At 37.3% G+C, this 18,233-nt stretch overlaps 3 protein-coding genes across 8 annotated transcripts in view; 2 read left to right on the forward strand and 1 right to left on the reverse strand.

Moving 5' to 3' along the window:
- Window positions 1–558: 558 nt before the first annotated feature.
- timm8a (translocase of inner mitochondrial membrane 8 homolog A (yeast)) lies at window positions 559–1,879 on the forward strand. The gene is made up of 2 exons (XM_039766028.1): window positions 559–804; window positions 1,417–1,879. Exons 1-2 carry the CDS (start codon window positions 694–696, stop codon window positions 1,576–1,578), a joined length of 273 nt encoding a protein of 90 aa, XP_039621962.1. The 5' UTR covers window positions 559–693; the 3' UTR covers window positions 1,579–1,879.
- A 1,134-nt stretch (window positions 1,880–3,013) lies between these two features.
- zgc:101583 (uncharacterized protein LOC494104 homolog) lies at window positions 3,014–11,024 on the reverse strand. Of its 2 annotated transcripts, XM_039766025.1 has the most exons (7): window positions 10,741–11,024; window positions 9,689–9,848; window positions 8,619–8,779; window positions 8,101–8,157; window positions 5,372–5,462; window positions 4,848–5,008; window positions 3,014–4,422 (listed from the first exon to the last, which is right to left on the reverse strand). In XM_039766025.1, the coding sequence occupies exons 3-7, from the start codon at window positions 8,773–8,775 to the stop codon at window positions 3,782–3,784; spliced, it is 1,107 nt and encodes a 368-aa protein (XP_039621959.1). In that variant the 5' UTR covers window positions 8,776–8,779; window positions 9,689–9,848; window positions 10,741–11,024; the 3' UTR covers window positions 3,014–3,781. The 2 variants fall into 2 exon arrangements, with proteins under 2 accessions (XP_039621959.1, XP_039621961.1); XM_039766027.1 differs by lacking the exon at window positions 9,689–9,848.
- A 25-nt stretch (window positions 11,025–11,049) lies between these two features.
- taf7 (TAF7 RNA polymerase II, TATA box binding protein (TBP)-associated factor) overlaps window positions 11,050–18,233 on the forward strand; it is a 33,540-nt gene continuing 26,356 nt past the window's right edge. For 3 of the 5 annotated variants that reach the window (XM_039766020.1, XM_039766022.1, XM_039766023.1), the window contains exon 1: window positions 11,061–11,145. Coding sequence is in view for 1 of the 5 variants with exons in the window: in XM_039766024.1 (XP_039621958.1) it covers window positions 11,139–11,145 (7 nt within the window). In the remaining 4 variants the exon portion in view is untranslated. Of the gene's footprint in view, window positions 11,146–18,233 lie in introns of all 5 variants that reach the window. The other 2 variants (XM_039766021.1, XM_039766024.1) reach the window with 2 other exon arrangements.

An 18,233-nucleotide genomic window follows, 5' to 3' on the forward strand; every position in this document is an offset into this window, starting at 1 on the left:
GTTGTGAATAATTATAGTTAATATATTCTAAACATTTAAGTCTGACAGTGACAATACCTTTGGAAGGCACGATGGGGTGGATTACAAACACACGCCCTAATCCCTAAACCCCTGCTTCACGCACTACCCTTCACAAATCCAACTCCGTAGTGTCTCCCCTGCATCGCCGTTGTTCTATGGGCGTTCCTTACTTTTTTAAGTAAAGGTGACAACCCTACTAACATAAAATTAAAGGTAACCACACTCGCACATCATTGGTTAAAGAACTGAAAATCCAGTTATGCTGATAACCTACTAAATCTAACCAGGCAGTAACTAGGATGAGAACTGAGAATCGTGACGCTGGAAAGAAGCAGTGGTAACTATTTTTTTTAAATATTAGCCTTCTACTGATACATGTTAACGGAGCTGTATCCGTATACTTTCGTCGTTTGACATTAGCGTCCTAGCACGATAGGGTGAGGAGTCGGACTCGTGCCCAAAAAAATACAAAAACTCACAGAAACTCCCATGATGCAACAGACTGCAATTGCAGCCCGCCCACCGGAAGCGTCAAATCGTTCCTTCCGCCGAACTGTGCTGCAGCCGCTGATGCACGTGAAGGTCAGTAGAACGGTGAAGTGTGCGAATTCGCCGGTTAATTTTTGACTGTCACATTTCACACCAAAAACAGTCTGCAAGTTCTGAAGAGACATGGACTCTCAAGGAGTAACGGCAGACCCGCAATTACAACAATTCATAGAAGTGGAGTCTCAAAAGCAAAGATTTCAACAGTTAGTCCATCAAATGACAGAAGTCTGCTGGGTAAGCATTCGGGGAAGGACGATAGTATTACAATTTTTTTTAGTTTGTATTACAGTAAGGTTGCAGTAGTGCCTAACTGTATGAGGTTTGCATAAGTGACCAGATCATTTTATTTCAATCGCGAATTATAATATCTAAACATAACATTTTGTTAGTTTGTGTCAGGTGTTGCCCGACAAACCAGGCCTGTATTGGCGATATGCCGGTAAGAATAATCGGGGATCCTGTCACATTTTAATAGTTTGGAATACTTAGTTCTATGTTAGGTGAATAGTTTGAAATCTAGTCCTGTCGAATGCTTCGTATGATTACATATTTTCAGATCTAAATGTGCAGCTGGTAGTATTAACACACTGTATCTATCTCTCTCTCTCTCTCTCTCTCTCTCTCTCTCTCTCTCTCTCTCTCTCTCTCTCTCTCTCTCTCTCTCTCTCTCTCTCTCTCTCTCTCTCTCTCTCTCTCTCTCTCTCTCTCTCTCTCTCTCTCTCTATATATATATATATATATATATATATATATATATATATATAACTTTAACTCCGTATAAAGGACTATTGCGATCTTACCAACATACATGTGGATAAAATGTAATGCAGCAATTCTTGTTCACAGGAGAAGTGTATGGACAAACCTGGGCCGAAACTGGACGGTCGGACTGAGACGTGTTTTGTTAACTGTGTGGAGCGCTTCATTGATACCAGCCAGTTCATTCTGAACCGACTGGAGCAGACACAGAGGAGTAAGGGGTCCCTTTCAGAGAGCATGTCTGATTAGAATATACGGTAAATCAGTGAGAATATGGACACGCCGTAAAACAAAACTGCAAAGAAAGCACAGCAACTGCTCCCCTGCTGTTGTGCTTTTGAAGAAGAGAAGCAGTAGATCGTGCAAATGGGAGATCTGAACATGTGCCTCATTCAACTATTTACTTTTTGCCAGTAGGGGAGAATGCATCTGACCATAACCCCTGTGGAGGTTGTGCTTAAAATTTAGGGATGGCAGTGATTGATAACTCCTCATATGTAAATATAAATTTCTCTTTTTTTGAGAAATAAAGTGTTATCTGAGGCCTTGAGTGCTGATTTGCTCCTTTTGACAACATATTGCTTTAAAAAGACAGTCTATTAATTTTCCATGCCAGTTACACAAATGCCTATTTAAATATAGAGAGATCAAATCAATATTTGGTGTTTGACAGGTAGCCACCAGTAATATCTGAAAAATGTTCACAGTGTTTAACAGGTGAGAGGAAAATGTGTAACAAGGATGGAATGACCGCTTGTGACTGTTGTGTCTTTAAAGAATTGCTGGTTAATTGATTGATAATGCTACTTATTAACTGCATTTGACAAAACTACATTTTATAAAAGTAACATTAATTTTGAACCTTATTTGAAAAAAATGTACAGATATTTATTAAACTTTTCCATATAACTTCTGTTCATTAAAGTAATATGTGGACTAGTGACTTTTTTAAAAATGAGGTCAGTTTAAAGGTTATAATCCACTAGTCATATTATTTATACTCATTTTAATTTTTGCTAAGCATGGGTGCCAGATTATACACAATATTTTATAACACTGCATTTCTGGCTGTATTTTTTAATTACAACTATTTATAACGTTATATCAAAAGTTTAACTCAAAACTAGTATTAAAACTTGTACAACAATTTAAATAATTGCAATGCTTTTATATTCCAATATAACCATTTTGAGAAAGATATAATTTAACATCTTTAACTTTTGCAATTACAGTTGTTCAACTGTACTTTATAAACCTTGATTATGTTCAAATGTATTTGTCTAAAGTACATTTTAAAAGTTATTTTGGTTGCTAGGTTCTTTGCTGCAGGGCAAATGACCAAATTATACTTTAGCACACAATTATGCTGCATAAAAAACAAACAAAACTCATAACTGTCATGATATTGTTTATGCTATGAGCTTTAAATGGTCAATTTATTCAATCCATGTTACTTTTCATACTGGTAATCATTAAGTGACTACAGCCAAGTGTCTTAATTTTTTTTGTTATTTTATTTAAAACATTAATTTTTAAGAATTAAGAATGACCTCCCTATGATAGGTGCACTGATCCAAAATTTGAATAAATCTGAGCTGATACCAAATTCTAAAAAAAAAAAAAAAATCACAATGTCTTCTTGTAAGTATTGTTCATTAAAGAAGAGCTACTTACAAACTGGGACTGCTTAGAAGAATGACACTCTATTTATTATTTGTTATTGCATGGGAATATGTAATGAAAACTACGTAATAGCAGGTTTTAAATGCACTTTGTTCAAAAACAAATTCAGAATGCAAAAATAATAGGATTGATGCATTTGTGTACTAAATGAACAGTCTATTTTTTGATATTTAGCTTCTTAGTATTTTTTTGGTTAACATGAATTCATTTTCCACATCTGAGGTACTTGTTAGCTGTGAAGTATATGATTAGCATTACATTCGGCAAACACAATATAAATTACATGATTACTCTACTTTTTGAAAGAGGAAAACTAAATGTTTTTGGAAATTAAGCACCAAGATTTTTTTTTTTTATATATAAATGTAGCAAAAATGTATCCATCATGTATCAATATATACTAAGTTTTCTTCGTTATTAATGTTCCAAGCAAGATTTCAGTGCAAAAGGAATATGCAAGTCCAATATCAACCCTAGAATAAAATCCATCATTTTAAGCACATGACAACATCAACAAGTTCCTTCTTTAAACATTCAAAGAAGTGATTGTTTCTTTTATGGGGCTTTTTCAGCTGAAATGGTGTTTGTTCACATGAACCTGCAGTTATTTCATAATTGATATAATTTACAAATTGGGAGTTGGTTTGAAGAAAGTTCTTTTTGTTACATAAAAACTTCAACTGTGCAAAAAAAAAAGGTTGTGGCACAACATTATGGTTCCAAAGGATACCACACATAAGGAATTTACCTCAGCTCTTTTGTTTAAGTCTTATGCTACTGCAACATTGCCATTTCTTCTGATTGATTTATCAAGGGCATGTGCCTTATTAGCTCCTTCACTCAGAAGCTCTTCAGTTTCTGTTGTCTGTGGCAGAACAACATAGTGCTGTTCCCATTGCTGACCTTTATAACCTCCTCTTAAGAAAAGTGGTAAAGTGTCCCAAGTAAATGTTATATCTTTGAATGCATTTAGAAGAAAAATGCCCAAAATAATAGTTAGGAAACCACTGATGGTGCCTATAATGCTGTCAGCTGACATACTGTACCATTCTTTAAAGAGAATAGCAGAACAAGCCATTACAGCCGTTGTAAAAAATACATAGTAGATGGGCGTGACGATAGACGTATTGAAGATGTCCAAGGCTTTGTTAAGGTAATTGATCTGTGTACTAATACAGATCACAAGGCAAATTAATAGTACCCAGAAGAGGGGGTCCTTCAATACAAGGGTGCCAGCAAACCACTGCTTGATTCCAATGCCCAGCCCTTTCACACAAGAAACTGAAAGTGAGCCAATAATAGAGCAAATCAGTACATATACAAGAACATTCTTCTGGCCATAGTGTGGTGCAACACAGAATATGAGTATGAGGCTGCTGACTACCACTGCTACAGCAAAGACCACAAATCCTGCAAAAACAAAACAAAAAAAAGATCAATGTCCGAAGATATTATATTTCATTATTGATATATAACAATCAAGACATCCACTGCCCTATCAAGTATCAGAAGGTAGGTGTGGTATGCAGTGCTATATACAATACAGTATACTATTACAATATAAGAATGCATCTTAAAAAGAATCATTGAGGTGGTATAAATGCATTGTTGAAACATGTATTCTGTATTTCAACTTCTGAACTAATTTACTCCAATATAGGGTCACAGAGAAGGTGGAGCACTGGGCACAAAGCTGGAACCAGCCTTGGACATATGCCAGTCAACTGAAGTGTGGGCACAATCACGCCATCTTACTCAGTATAACACAAAATCCATGGTGTGATATATGCAATATGTTCCCTGCTGTAAGGTAGTTTTAAAAAGCTGAATCATACCTGGATCCTTTAGTTTTTCTGCCATGATGCTTAAGGAATCTACTTCTTCTTCTTGAGGGGCATGAAATACCATAACAGTTGATCCCAAAATGCAAAGCACACAACCAATTTTGCCATGTATATTTAGGCGCTCATTTAAAAAATATGAAGACAGCACAGCACTGGAAAAAAACAGACCATCATTTGGCATGAGAGAACTATAAGGGCAGGGGCACAGTATTCTGTGATATACTTTTTAATTTATTTTTGTTTAGTAGTTATGTGTCATTAAATTGAATAAAAACTAGTACCCGTGTAAAGATTAAGACACAGTTTATGTTATGATTTTAACGGGATGTAGTTTTGTACGCGGAATTAAATTAAGGGAATTAGACAAAAGATGAAACACTGAGATTCCATCAAAATGGAATAAACTCACTTCATGCAACAGCCATAATAAAAAAAGCTAATTAGGCAAATTAAACCACTGACATGCATGTAAATGACTCTTAATAAATTAACAGTGCTCAGTTCTGATCTCTCACCTTACTAAGACACTCAGAGCCCCTAAAGGAGTTACAAGAGTGGCTGGAGCAAATGCATATGCAGCAAAATTAGCAGCTTCTCCTGCGCCCACTGCAATAAAGAAAAAAGTCAATATAAATATTTTAAATATTCTTGAAGGGTTAAAAATTTAATAACTTCCATCCACTTTTAGAAATTGTTTCTTCAATACAGAGTCACAAGGACCTCAATCCTAATTTGGCAGATGCAAACGGGGCCAGACTTGGAAAAAATTGTAGTCTAATGCAACATATAATCACCCACACACCTCTTCACACAGAACTAATTAACCGAATGTGCATATCTGACAGATTTGAACCTGGAATTCAGACTGAAGCCATGAGACTGCTGCATGAAATATTCTATGATCATGCTACTCACAGATAAAACATTCAAATTAAATTTTGCGGTCGTATATTTCCAGTGTACAGAAGTAAGGAAAAATGTTTCAATCTATTATCAAACCCACTTAATTCAGTTCAGCGTTAGGCAAAATAGGAGCCAGCCCTGGAAATAGTGCCAGTAAATTGCAGTGCACACTCACTTTGTGCAGGTCAAACTTATTTAACATGTGTCACTGAGATGTGGAAAGAAAACACATGGGCAATGGGCTATGATTCACACAATACTGTAAAACACTTGTGTTAACAACTGCACCACTGTGCCACCCACACAACATACAGTAGAATGCAAATGTTTGGGCACCCTTGCTTAAAAATGTCTGTTACTGTGAATAGTTAAATTAACAAAAGCAGAACTGATCACCAAAAGGCATAAAGTTAAAGATGACACATTTCATTTCAGCATTTTATACAAGAAAAGTGTATCGCTTTTGTTTTGTACAATTGTACAGTGAAAAAGGAAAGGAACACCACTCAAAAGTTTGGGCACCCCAAGATATATGTGGTCTCAGTCCTTAATTAGCTCATTACGGTTATGGCCTTTTCACAGTCATCGTTAGGAAACCCCAGGTGATGCAAATTGCAAAGTCGTGTAAATTCTCTGACCCCCTCAAACCTTGTCCCAACAATCAGCAGCCATAAGCTCTTCTAAGCAGCTGCCTAGCAGTCTGAAAAAGGAAACAATTGACGCTCACAAAGCTGGAGACGGCTACAAGAAGATAGCAAAGCAATTTCAGGTAGGTGTTTCCTCAAATCATAATGTTAAGAAATGGCACTTAACAGGGACAATGGAGGTCAAGCTGAGGTCTGGAAGTCCAAGACAACTTTCTCAAAGAACTGCTGAATCAGATTGCTAGTAAGGCAAAAAAAAAAAAAAATTCCCAGTTTGACTTCAAAAGATCTTCAGGAAGATTTAGCAGACTCTGGAGTGGTGGTGCACTATTCTACTGTGCAGTGACACCTGAACAAATATTTCCTTCATGATAGAGTCAGCAGAAGAAAACCTTCAATGCGTTCTAGCCAGAAGTTTGCAAATTAACATTTAAACAAGCCTGATGCATTTTGGAAATAAATCCTGTGGAATGATAAAAATCAAAATAGAACTTTTTGGCCACAATGTGCAAAGGTATGTCTGGAGGAAAGAGGGTACCAAATTCTAGAAAAAGATCACCTCTCCACCTATTAAGCATGGGAGAACAGGTCATTGGTAAAGGGAAGAATGGATTCAAATAAATACCAGCAAATTCTGGAAATAAACATCACACCACCTGTAAAAAAAAGCTCAACTTAAAGAGACAATGGGTTCTACCAGAAGATATTGATCCAAAACACACCTCAGAATCTAAAATGGAATACCTCAAGAGGCGCAAGCTGATGGTTTAGCTATGGTACTTACAGTCACCCGACCTAAACATCACTGAAAATCTATGGATAGATTTCAAAAGAGCAGTGCTGACAGCATGGGAATCTTGCAAAATGTGAAGCCTTTCGCAAGGACAAATGGATGAAAACATCCCAAGTAAGAACTGAAAGACTCTTAGCTGACTACAAAAAGTATTTACAAGCTTGCCAAAGGGGTTGTTACTAAATACTGACCTTGTTGGGTGCCCAAACCTTTGCTTCAGGCGCTTTTAATTTTTTTTGGTATTTTGCACCTTTGAATGATGGAAATAAAAATGTAATCTTGCTTAAAATAGTTTAGTTTTAAAGAAAAATAACTGAAAATATGAGATTGGATCCAAATAACTTGATAGATTTAGTACAGATCACCTGCCTATCGAACTGTGATTTCCTTTATCGTTACCTATTAAAATAAATCCATCCATTATCCAACCTAACTACAGGGTCACGGGGGTCTGCTGGAGCCAATCCCAGCCAACATAGGGCACCAGCCCACCACAGGGTGTGCACATACACACACACACCAAGCACACACTAAGGACAATTTAGGCTCGCCAATACACCTAACCTGCATGTCTTTGGACTGTGGGAGGAAACCCATGCAGACACGGGGAGAACATGCAAACTCCATGCAGGGAGGACCCGGGAAGCAAACCCAGGTCTTCTTACTGAGAGGTAGCAGTGCTAACCACTGCGCCGCCCTATTAAAATAAAATGAAATATACACTATTTTTAAATTATATTTGTAGATGGCTTAAATAACAGTTGTAGAAACACATAAGCTTTCACATAGAAGTTCCCATTGGCCTTGATTGTGTATAGATTAGTACACATTTATTATAAGGGAAGATGTCCAATTTTATTGAAGAAAAACACAATGACCACAAAAAACATAATGTGAAACTTACTTGAAAGAAGACCAGCCCACCACAGCCATTCTTTAAGGTATGCATGTCCACCCTGTCCTATAAAAAAGTGGGAAAAATGTAGATGTAAAGTAACACCCAATGTATAAATGTATTTGATGTACTGTATCTAAATCCAGGGCTGTCAAGCTTCCTTCTTGGTTAGCAATGTATTTAACCAGTCTCATATCTAAAGGGTGATTCCTATTTGAACTATATTTTCAATCAAATGACTTATTTTACTTTTAGTCATTTATAAACAATCCAAAACACCATATAACCTCTTCATACTATACATACATTTTTGTAATTTTGCTTTTTCCTTAACTGGATCGAAGGTAGAGGCCATCTGCTATAAGGCACAATTACTCCTGCTAGGCCAGTGTTCTCAGTAACACTATTATCTAAGTCTCTTGGACATCAGGCGTTGCTCTATACACTATGCCTCTAGGCTACCTATCCATAAACCGACAGGAAGCAAAAAAAAAAAAAAGGGGGATAAAATACATTTCATTTATTACCTGCTCGCATTGAACCTTTGCAGGCTAATCTCAGCAGACCTTTCTTCTTTAGTATGAAACTTCCACCAATAAAAATACTGGAACTGATTGCCAGTCCCAGGCCAATGTAGAAATCTACATGTGTTGCAGCGGCCGTCATTGCCACTTCTACAATCATCCTCCTTGGGAAAAAAAATAAAGACATCTGAAGAAACAATTAGCAGAAATGTAGTACAAAACTGCTGACTCGAAAGATCTTAAAGAAAAGTGTTGAATATAACCAATTAAAACTGCTAAGAATAAACAGCATGATCAGCTAAATATCTGTAGAATTATTTACAGTCAATGTAAAGATTCATTTTTCATTTTACATAAATAACATTTTTTACACTAATTATGACATCAATTATTTAACATTATTTTGGCACTAATAAGCAAAGATATAATCCCTATAATGATATCTCTTGGATATTTGTTTATGTCATGAACATTTTACAACAATATTTGTGACAAAAACTGTCTACTTGCAGATTCACGGATCTACAGCAGTATTGTCAAAATTGAGGCCTTTGGGTCAGATCCGGCTTTTGTTTCAATGTTTGCTTAATTGTTTCAATGTATAAGAATATTTTGTGAATATTTTTTAGATTTCCACAGGCTCACAATGATGCTGACTTAAAACATGGAATGTCTGTAAAAATATAGTATGTAATACAAAAAAAAAAAAAACACAAAATACAGAATCCACAGATTATCACAATTTTCCGATTAACCTCAATTTTTTATATTCCAAAAATAAAAAAATCTAACAATCTACACTTTGCAATATTTTATTTTTGAATCTATAAGTAAAAGAACACTATTATAAAATGTTTATCAATATTTTACATTTAATTAAAAGTAATGGCTACTAAGCCAGTATAAGCAGCTTAGTTAAATACTGTTCTTTAGTTGATATATTTCAGTATAATGGTAATTACATTACAATGACAGAATTTTAGGTGTTAACTGCATTCATTTTACTGATATAAACAGTACAGCAGCATATGATTCTGATTGATAGTTGCATGACTGGGATTCCAGACAATTACCTGTTAAATTATAGTAAAAGTCTTTATAGCTCAGTCGTGGTCACTCCATGGCTGCCGGGTTTTGTTCCCTCCAGTTTCACAACACTGAATGCTGAAAGGCCGCAACTACTTCAGTGTCAGTCCCACTATCTTGCTTAATAGTAATATTGGATAATGAAAACTAAATTAAAAAAGAACACTTAATGATTCATATGTAACATACATAAATACTTGGTACATTCTAACACAAAATTGCCCGTTTTTGTTTTTAAATTGACAACCAAAATATAAAAACTGGGAAAGAACAGCTTCATTAGGCTAGGAGTCAAATATATTTGGTTTGGACAAAAACCTGCAGCCACATAGGACTGAACTAGATTGATGCGAGTCAAGCACTGCATTTGAGATCTGAAGTATCATTGTAAGGAGCCTTTGTCCCTTTTCAATTCTGTTTAAACCAGTTCTATTCTTTTTTTGGGGGGTAAAATAATAGGGCCTAATAAGTCTACGCATAGAGTTCCAATACTTTCAAATCAATGATTCCAACCTGCATTGAGTTCATAAAGTCATGTGTACTGTAGTTAGCTATTTTATTGGCCATAAAGTATACTGTATTATAAATACAATACATAAAACTTTAGTACTGCATTACATCACTGTTATCAAGAAGTGAAATAATTTATGAAGTTTTGAAATTTTCACTCAGCCAAAATTTAAAGTCTGGCAGGTGTGGTGCTTTTATTTATTTATTTATATGCTATTGACAGAATAATAACAAAGACTTCTAAAGCCACTCCTGAACAGCTAGTGCTGTCAATTAATGATTAATAAGAAGATTAAACAAGGACTACTAAAAGATTGGCAACAGTTTGTTGGGAGAAGCGAAGAATGTAAAGACAAACTGAATTTGTTCAGAAGTGGTTCGTTTTCGTTGTCAGAACGTGTAACTACTCAAAAAGTCATTACTGTGAAATTATTAAACCATCCCCGTTAACATAACGTTGCCGGCATTTCGGGCGAAGATGGTTTTCTTAAGGAAATGAAAGAAAGGAGAAGAAAAAAAAAAACGTTACCTTTATTTTACGAGTTTAGCCTCTGCTCTGAACGAACAAGAGCAACTCCACTTCCTGATCACTGACACGCTTCTGTCAGCGCCATCATTACATCCTTACGAGTAAAAACTACTTCATTTTTGGCAAGTTCTGAAATTAATAAACTCGGGAGAGATATCAACTTCTTAAATCTTAAGAAGCCTGTAAATACCATAAAAACGGAAACAATTTTCTGCTAGTTCTGGTAGAGTGCGCGCTCAAGTATTTCCGTGTGTACGCAAGAGCAACTATCCCGGAACAGTTGTCTCGTTGTGTTGAATTCATGTAGGAGGCATTTCGGAGGTACACAGTGAGGTAGGGTTAGGGGTTGTGTTTTGGAGAAAGACGGGTGTGAATGGTTCTTTTTTAAAATTGTTGTCATGCAAGGTAGGCTGTTTTTTAATTTAACTGATTTATTTTTTGTATATATTCTAAGCAATGGAAAGTGTTTGATTTGAATTATTTTGTTTGATGAAAGGGGCAGATTATCTTTCAAATGTATATTTACCACCCACTTTAGATTAGCGATTCGATAGCTTTATTGTCACATACATTTCACCAGCGGAGTGAAATTGCTGGGGAGAGGATGGGGGGCACGGTAGTATATAAAGGCAATAAGATCGTGATTTATAAATAAATACATACAATAAATAAGAGTAGAAGATGGGGCCAATTGTGTATATAGTGCAAAATAGACCAAGGATGTAGATTGTATTAAACAGTAGAGAAAAAAATGCCGATGGTAGTACACATATAATATACAGCAGAACTACTCATAAACCTGGAGATGGGTACAGTACGGTACAGGGTAGCAATGGAGAAAAGGCTGTCCCTGAAGCTGGTAGGTGAATGGTGGGTCTGCCGTAGCGTTTAACAGAAAGCAGAAGTGAAAACGGGATAAATTGGATGATGGGTTCAACCCTCTTCAGATATCTGGTGGAGTAGATGGTATGAAGCTGTGGAAGGTCAGCCCCAATGATTTTAGACGCAGTATGGGCCGCCCTTTGGAGGTGTTTGCGATTCTGGCGAGTCAGGTTAACAAACCATACCGTGTTGCATCTGGTCAGGATACTTTTAATTGCTTAGCGGTAGAAGTTCACCAATATCTTGTTTTCCACCCCAAACCTCTTTAGCCTTCTCAAGAAAAGGAGCCTTTTGAGGTTGCAGGTGGTGGTCTGCATTTTGCAGACTTTTGTTGTTAAAGAGCAGACTGAAATTAAAGGTGTTAAGCAGTTAATACTTGCAGTTTGCCTACAAATGAATTATCAATTGTATACAGATTTCACACTTCACACAAGTTGCAGTACTGATCAGAGTTTGTAAGTACAATCTTGAGAGGTAGTCTTGTTTGCATCATTGCCAGTTTCTCATACTGGGCATTCCATTTGCTGGTTCTGTTCGGTGGTGTGAACACCATCCATCCCACCCAAACACCAGCTCACTCGCCATATAGTATGATGGTGTGGATTCTGCTTGTCTTTCTAAAATTAGGATTCTCACCTCACATAACATGATGCTGTACTAATGTGGTATTTTACCATATTACTGCTCATAAATGTTAATATATTCATGGTAAACTTAAATTCAACAACTTACAAATATATCCAGGGATATTTCACAACCTTTCACTTATTGATTGCTAGATTAAGCACCAGCATTAAAGAAACCTTGTTCTGGATTAGCATGTGTAAAATATTGATGGAAGGGTGGGTGGGAAGTACTGCATCACTTTTAATTAAAGCAAACTTATATGTTGACAACATTTCTGCCAAGACAGAGTGAGCTGTGTGCCAATATGTTGCTTTTTTGACATGCAAAATTATGAAAACTATAGTAGAAAATAATTTGGAAAAGTACCTAGGTGATAAAACAAAATAACAGCCAGCACGGCTTAATAAGAGAAAGATCCTGACAAACCAATCTTTTATTTTTTTTTTTTTTTTGAACAGACGAATGCAATAGTTAACAAAAGCAAAGTATACAACTTAATTTACATAGATTTTAAAAACCCTTTGATACAGTCCCATACCAAAGTTTAATTCTAAAACTAGAAGCTGTTGTCATCAGAGGTTGCGTACAAAACTGAATCTCAAGTTGAAAAGTGCAGAGTGCTTCAAAATGACTGTCAATTATAAATATAAAATAGGAGCCACTGTCCTAAAAGAAGAAACCCCTGAAAAGGATTTGGAGATTTATATTTATGCAACACTTTCATTATGTAAGCAATGTAGCCATCCTCTTCTGCTTATCCGAGGTCAGGTCGTGGAGGCAGCAGCCCGAGCAGAGAGGCCCAGACTTCCCTTTCCCCGGCCACTTCTTCCAGCACTCCCAGAAGAATCCCAAGGCGTTCCCAGGCCAGCCGGGAGACATAGGCCCACCAGTGTGTCCTGGGTCTTCCCTGGGGCCTCCTCCCGGTTGGACGCGTCTGGAACACCTCACCAGGGAGGCGTCCAGGCAGCATCCTGATCAGATGCCCAAACCACCTCATCTGACTCCTCTGAATGCGGAGGAGCAGTGGCTCTACTCTGAGCCCCTCCCAGATGACTGAGCTTCTCACCTTATCTTTAAGAGAAAGCCTAGACGCCCTGCAGAGGAAACTCATTTCAGCCACTTGTATTCGCGATCTCGTTCTTTCGGTCACTACCCATAGCTCATGATCATAGGTGAGGATAGGAATGTAGATCGATTGGTAAACTCAGAGCTTTGCCTTACGGCTCAGCTCCTTTTTCACCACTACAGACTGATGCAGAGCCTGCATCACTGCGGACACCACACTGATCCGCCTGTCGATCTCACGCTACATTCCTCCCTCACTTGTAAACAAGACCCCGAGATACTTGAACTCCTCCACTTGGGGCAGGATCTCGCTCGCAGCCCTGAGAGAGCACTCCACCCTTTTCCGGCTGAGGACCATGGTCTTGGATTTGGAGGTTCTGATTCCCATCCCAGCAACTTCACACTCAGCTGCGAACCGATTCAGAGAGAGCTGAAGATCACAGCCTGATGAAACAAACAGGACAACATCATCTGCAAAAAGCAGTGACCCAATCCTGAGTCCACCAAACTGGACCCCCTCCACACCCTGGCTGCGCCTAGAAATTCTGTCCATTAAAGTTATGAACAGAATCGGTGACAAAGGGCAACCCTGGCGGAGTCCAACTCTCACTGGAAACAGGCTCGACTTACTGCCGGCAATGTGGACCAAGCTCTGACACCGGTTGTACAGGGACCGAACAGCTCTTATCAGGGGGTCCGGTACCGCATACTCCTGGAGCACCCCCCACAGGATTCCTCGAGGGACACGATCGAACGCCTTTTCCAAGTCCACGAAACACATGTAGACTGGTTGGGCGAGTGCCTGGTGGCCGGGCCTGCACCTATGGGGCTCGGCCGGGCACTGCCCGAAGAAGCAACATGGGTCCCCCTTCCCATGGGCTCACCACCTATGGGAGGGGCCAAGGAGGTCAGGAGCAGTGTGAGTTGGGTGGTGGCCAAAGGCGAGGACCTTGGCGGTGCAATCCTCAGCTACAGAAGCTGGCTCTTGGAACATGGAATGTCGCCTCTCTGAAGGGGAAGGAGCCTGAGCTAGTGCGCGAGGTCAAGAGGTTCCGGCTAGATATAGTCGGTCTCACCTCAACGCACAGCTTGGACTCTGAAACCAATCTCCTTGAGAGGGGCTGGACTCTCCACCACTCTGGAGTAAGCAATGTACAGAAGTGATTAACAAGGAAAATAATATATTAGGTTTATTGTGAAAACATTTGGGTAACAATCAAGGGACGTTATACTATATAATGCACTGTTGAGCCCGCCTCTGGAGTATTGTGTACAGTTCTAGTCATCACGCTACAAAAAAAGACATAGCAGCACTTGAAGATATGCAGTGGATGGCAGCCAAGTGTATCCCAGGACTTAAGGACATGTTGTACTGCTGCAGACAGACTCAGAAAAGTAAATATATTAAGTCTAAAGCAGAGCAGAATGCACGGGGAACTTAATCCAGGTTTTCAGAATTCTCAAAGGCATTGATGAAGTCCAGCAGAATTCTTTTAGCTTAATAGTGAATCACATATTCAAGTTGGCCAGTTGAAATTAAGGGAAGTGCATTTTGGACCGTATCCAGAAAGCGCTTCTTTACTCAAAGAATTGTGAGAATTTGAAACAAACTAAGAAGAAACTTTGACAACCTTTTAAGAAGTATCTGGATGAGATATTGGAAGAGTGAAGCTATTAGCTAAACAAATGCACTTGATGGACTGAATGGTGCCCTCAAATTTCTTAATATTTTAAAAGAGATTACTGTATACTTCATAATGAAAGATATCTTTAATAGGCAGTATACTAGGGCAGCCCAGTACATACACACTCATACCTGGCATATTTTAAACTTGTCAATTATTCTAATGGAGTCATGTTTACAAATGTAGACAATCCAAAAAAGCCCGAACATGCATCAGTTGTTATTAGAAACATTTGCTCTGTATCTTGTGTTTAAGATTATTCATTTTGAAATACAAACTATCCCTCATTAATGCAATTTGCAAAGTTTGTTAGAAGAGGAGAAACATCTTAAAAGAGGAATTGCAGATTAGGTTGCTCTTTATTTGCTGACATTCATTATGTGAATTTCCCCTTGGGATTAATAAAGTATCCATCCATCCATCCATCCCTGCAGGTAATCATTTTTGAAGTGGATTGGTGTGGTTCTGAGTACCTCTCTGTCAATTAACTTTATAAACATTATTTATCTCATAGCTGAGATAACTAACAAAATAAATGGTAATGATATTCTACTCTATTGTAACATCTAATACTAGGACCAGTGCATATTCTGTATGTATAGAAAGAAATGTACATTTGTTTATGAATAAAAGTCAAGAAGATGACAGAGCCAACTTTCTCTGCCATCCAAATGATGTTATTTTTAATCTTTGTTGGTGTTTATATATACAGTATAATGGTGATCATTAAGTATGTAAACAGGTCAATAATCAATGGCTATACAATTAATGTAGCATGTTCTATGATACTGTATGTGTGTACAGTTATTAATCCTGCTGATATGCTTAAATGGCGTGGCTGTATATACATTGGCTTCCGTTACCTTTTTCAATGTGGATTTTTTCTTTTGTTTTCCAATGTCTTTAAAACATGCAGTTACTCTTTTGAAATGAGTGGACTCACATTCCAGGTCTGCAACTAATTCAAAAGATTATTGGGCTTCTGAGATGTGATAATTTGTCATTGCTACTTAGACTGTTTCTTGCTGTTTGAAACTCCATGTTAATTTTGCCCCTGCATGCCCCTAAATGCTCCTAGTCTGGCAAATGAATATGAGTATTGGCACAGAGAGGAAGGAAATAATGGGATCAGATTAGAATGATTGATGATAAATGACCTGATAGCCAATCATATGGAGTCCAAACATTTCTCTAAATAGGTGCACTGACTTGCACATCGTAATTAAACAAAGATACTGTGGTGTTGCATTTTGTGCATTTGTAGCTCCAGCTCTCATTAAAACTGTTGTCAAATCCACTTTTTATTCTAGCGGTGCTAAATACTATTTTAATTGATTCTTGTATAACACTGTTCACTGATTATAGGCTAGCAGTACTTCAAATAATGTATCATTTCAAAACAATAACAGGACACAGAATTGGTGGTAGTCCACTGGTACAAGACTAAAATATGTCCAATCCATATAGTAATTTTGGTAGTATTAATAGTCTCCTTGGTTACTGAAAATTTTCATTGTGACAAATTTACATGTAAAATCAGTGAAAATCTTCAAGTTGTTATTGGGATAGACTTTTCATATAATTTTTCTTACAGGGACAAATCATTTGGTTAGGTGATGTAACAGAACAGTGCAAGAGAGAGGATGAAAGTTGTGGTTTGCTCGTGCAATTTGTGCCAAGTTGCATGATGTGTCTTCCTTAGTTTTAATCTGATTGTTCAGCTCAAAATGTTCTTTCTCAGTTGCTTTTAACATCTTCGCTTTTGCAGTCAATAGCATTGTGTTTCCTGGTTCCTGAAGCCTAGACTATAGCAATGATCTTGTAATCTAGCATGGAGAATTACTAAGGGAACTGGTTTTTCGTGTTCAAGCCTTAACATGACAAGGAAAGTTGTGTGTAATTAAGTAACAAGTAGATGAACAATGTTTAAGTATGCTGTTAAGATTCACATTTTGTTCTTCATAATTTATAGTCTTTTTTTTTTCCTAGAAAAATTACTAATTTTAACTTTTGAATTAGATTGTGATTGCAGCAGCTATATCTTTTAGTATCTGCAGGCAGGGTTTTGGAGTTGGTACATAAAACTTTCCACTTCAGCTCCTCAATTTATGGTACCACTGACTCCAAATCCTTTATTTTCAATTAGACTTGTATATTTGCAATGCTGTTTGAAAGCACATAACATACAAGGCTTTTCATCATTGCCAGTGTGAATCATGAGGCTACGTCTTAGCACCCTAATCTGAGAAAGTTTGGGTTTAACTCTTTCGGCCTTGACATCCTATTGCTTGTATGTATATATGCAGCCGTTTTTGTGAAGCACAGTTATGTTTGCAGCCGTTGGAACAGGGCATGGTACTATTAGTGCAGACTGGAGAGACTGGCATACAGTCCATGAAACACAGAAGTGAAACAAGTAGCATTGAAGTATTTGGTAGCTATTGTATAATAATAATTATATAATTTTTTGTTTTTTTCATTTTTGAGCCTCCTAAACACCCCAAAGGTAGAATATCTCACAAAATATTTTTTTCCATAAAACAAGAAAATCCAGGGCCTAAAGGGTTAAAGGCTGTAGCAATGCTGTTGTAGTTTTTTATATTATTTATTAAAGAAGTTACAAACTTTGAGTAACATTAAACAAAACACAAAACTTATTAAAAAAAAAAAAAGGCTACAATTTTATCAAAATGCTAGAAGAAAAAAACATTTAGTCAAATCAGTATGTGTGAAATTATAAATGTTATCGCATTATATTACAACTTACATTTAGTCAGAGTTGGTACATTTTTTTCGATGCAGACTCCTGTAATCCAATAATTGCTTTTGGCTCCGATACTTAAGATTTTTACACCTGATCCTGGTAGAACAAACTCATTTTCCTTGACCATTTTGTGACTGTGCAGAGCAGTCATCCGAACTAACAACTAGTGTTGATCAGTGAAATTCACCGGTGACCTTTTTTGTCAAATATTTTCCTATAAATTCGCAATGAGGCAAGCTTAGATAAGCATCTTTTTCCCAGTGCCCATTGCTGCTTTGTAAGACCAACATGACATCACAGAGTTGTAGCAGCCAATATTGTATGGCAGAACTTTCATTCATGCATACAATAAGATAGTTACCAAGCTGCTTCCTGCATGCATGATGAGACTTCAGCCTGCAGATGTAATTTCTACATGGTGTGACCAAAGTATAATACCCTTAAATTAAAGTCTTCAATGTGTATTTTAA

This window comes from Polypterus senegalus, chromosome 10, assembly GCF_016835505.1.
Source record: "Polypterus senegalus isolate Bchr_013 chromosome 10, ASM1683550v1, whole genome shotgun sequence".
Taxonomy (NCBI): domain Eukaryota; kingdom Metazoa; phylum Chordata; class Cladistia; order Polypteriformes; family Polypteridae; genus Polypterus; species Polypterus senegalus.

What these genes read in the sequence shown, in the direction of transcription:
- zgc:101583 (XM_039766027.1), bottom strand. Translation starts at nt 8,775, where the DNA reads ATGATTGTAGAAGTGGCAATGACGGCCGCTGCAACACATGTAGATTTC. An exon ending in CAAAGGTTCAATGCGAGCAG is followed by an intron (nt 8,158 to 8,618) that starts GTAATAAATGAA and finishes ACTTTTTTATAG; the next exon opens with GACAGGGTGGACATGCATAC. An exon ending in AGAAAAACTAAAGGATCCAG is followed by an intron (nt 4,423 to 4,847) that starts GTATGATTCAGC and finishes TTGTTTTTGCAG; the next exon opens with GATTTGTGGTCTTTGCTGTA.
- timm8a (XM_039766028.1), top strand. Translation starts at nt 694, where the DNA reads ATGGACTCTCAAGGAGTAACGGCAGACCCGCAATTACAACAATTCATA. An exon ending in AAATGACAGAAGTCTGCTGG is followed by an intron (nt 805 to 1,416) that starts GTAAGCATTCGG and finishes TCTTGTTCACAG; the next exon opens with GAGAAGTGTATGGACAAACC.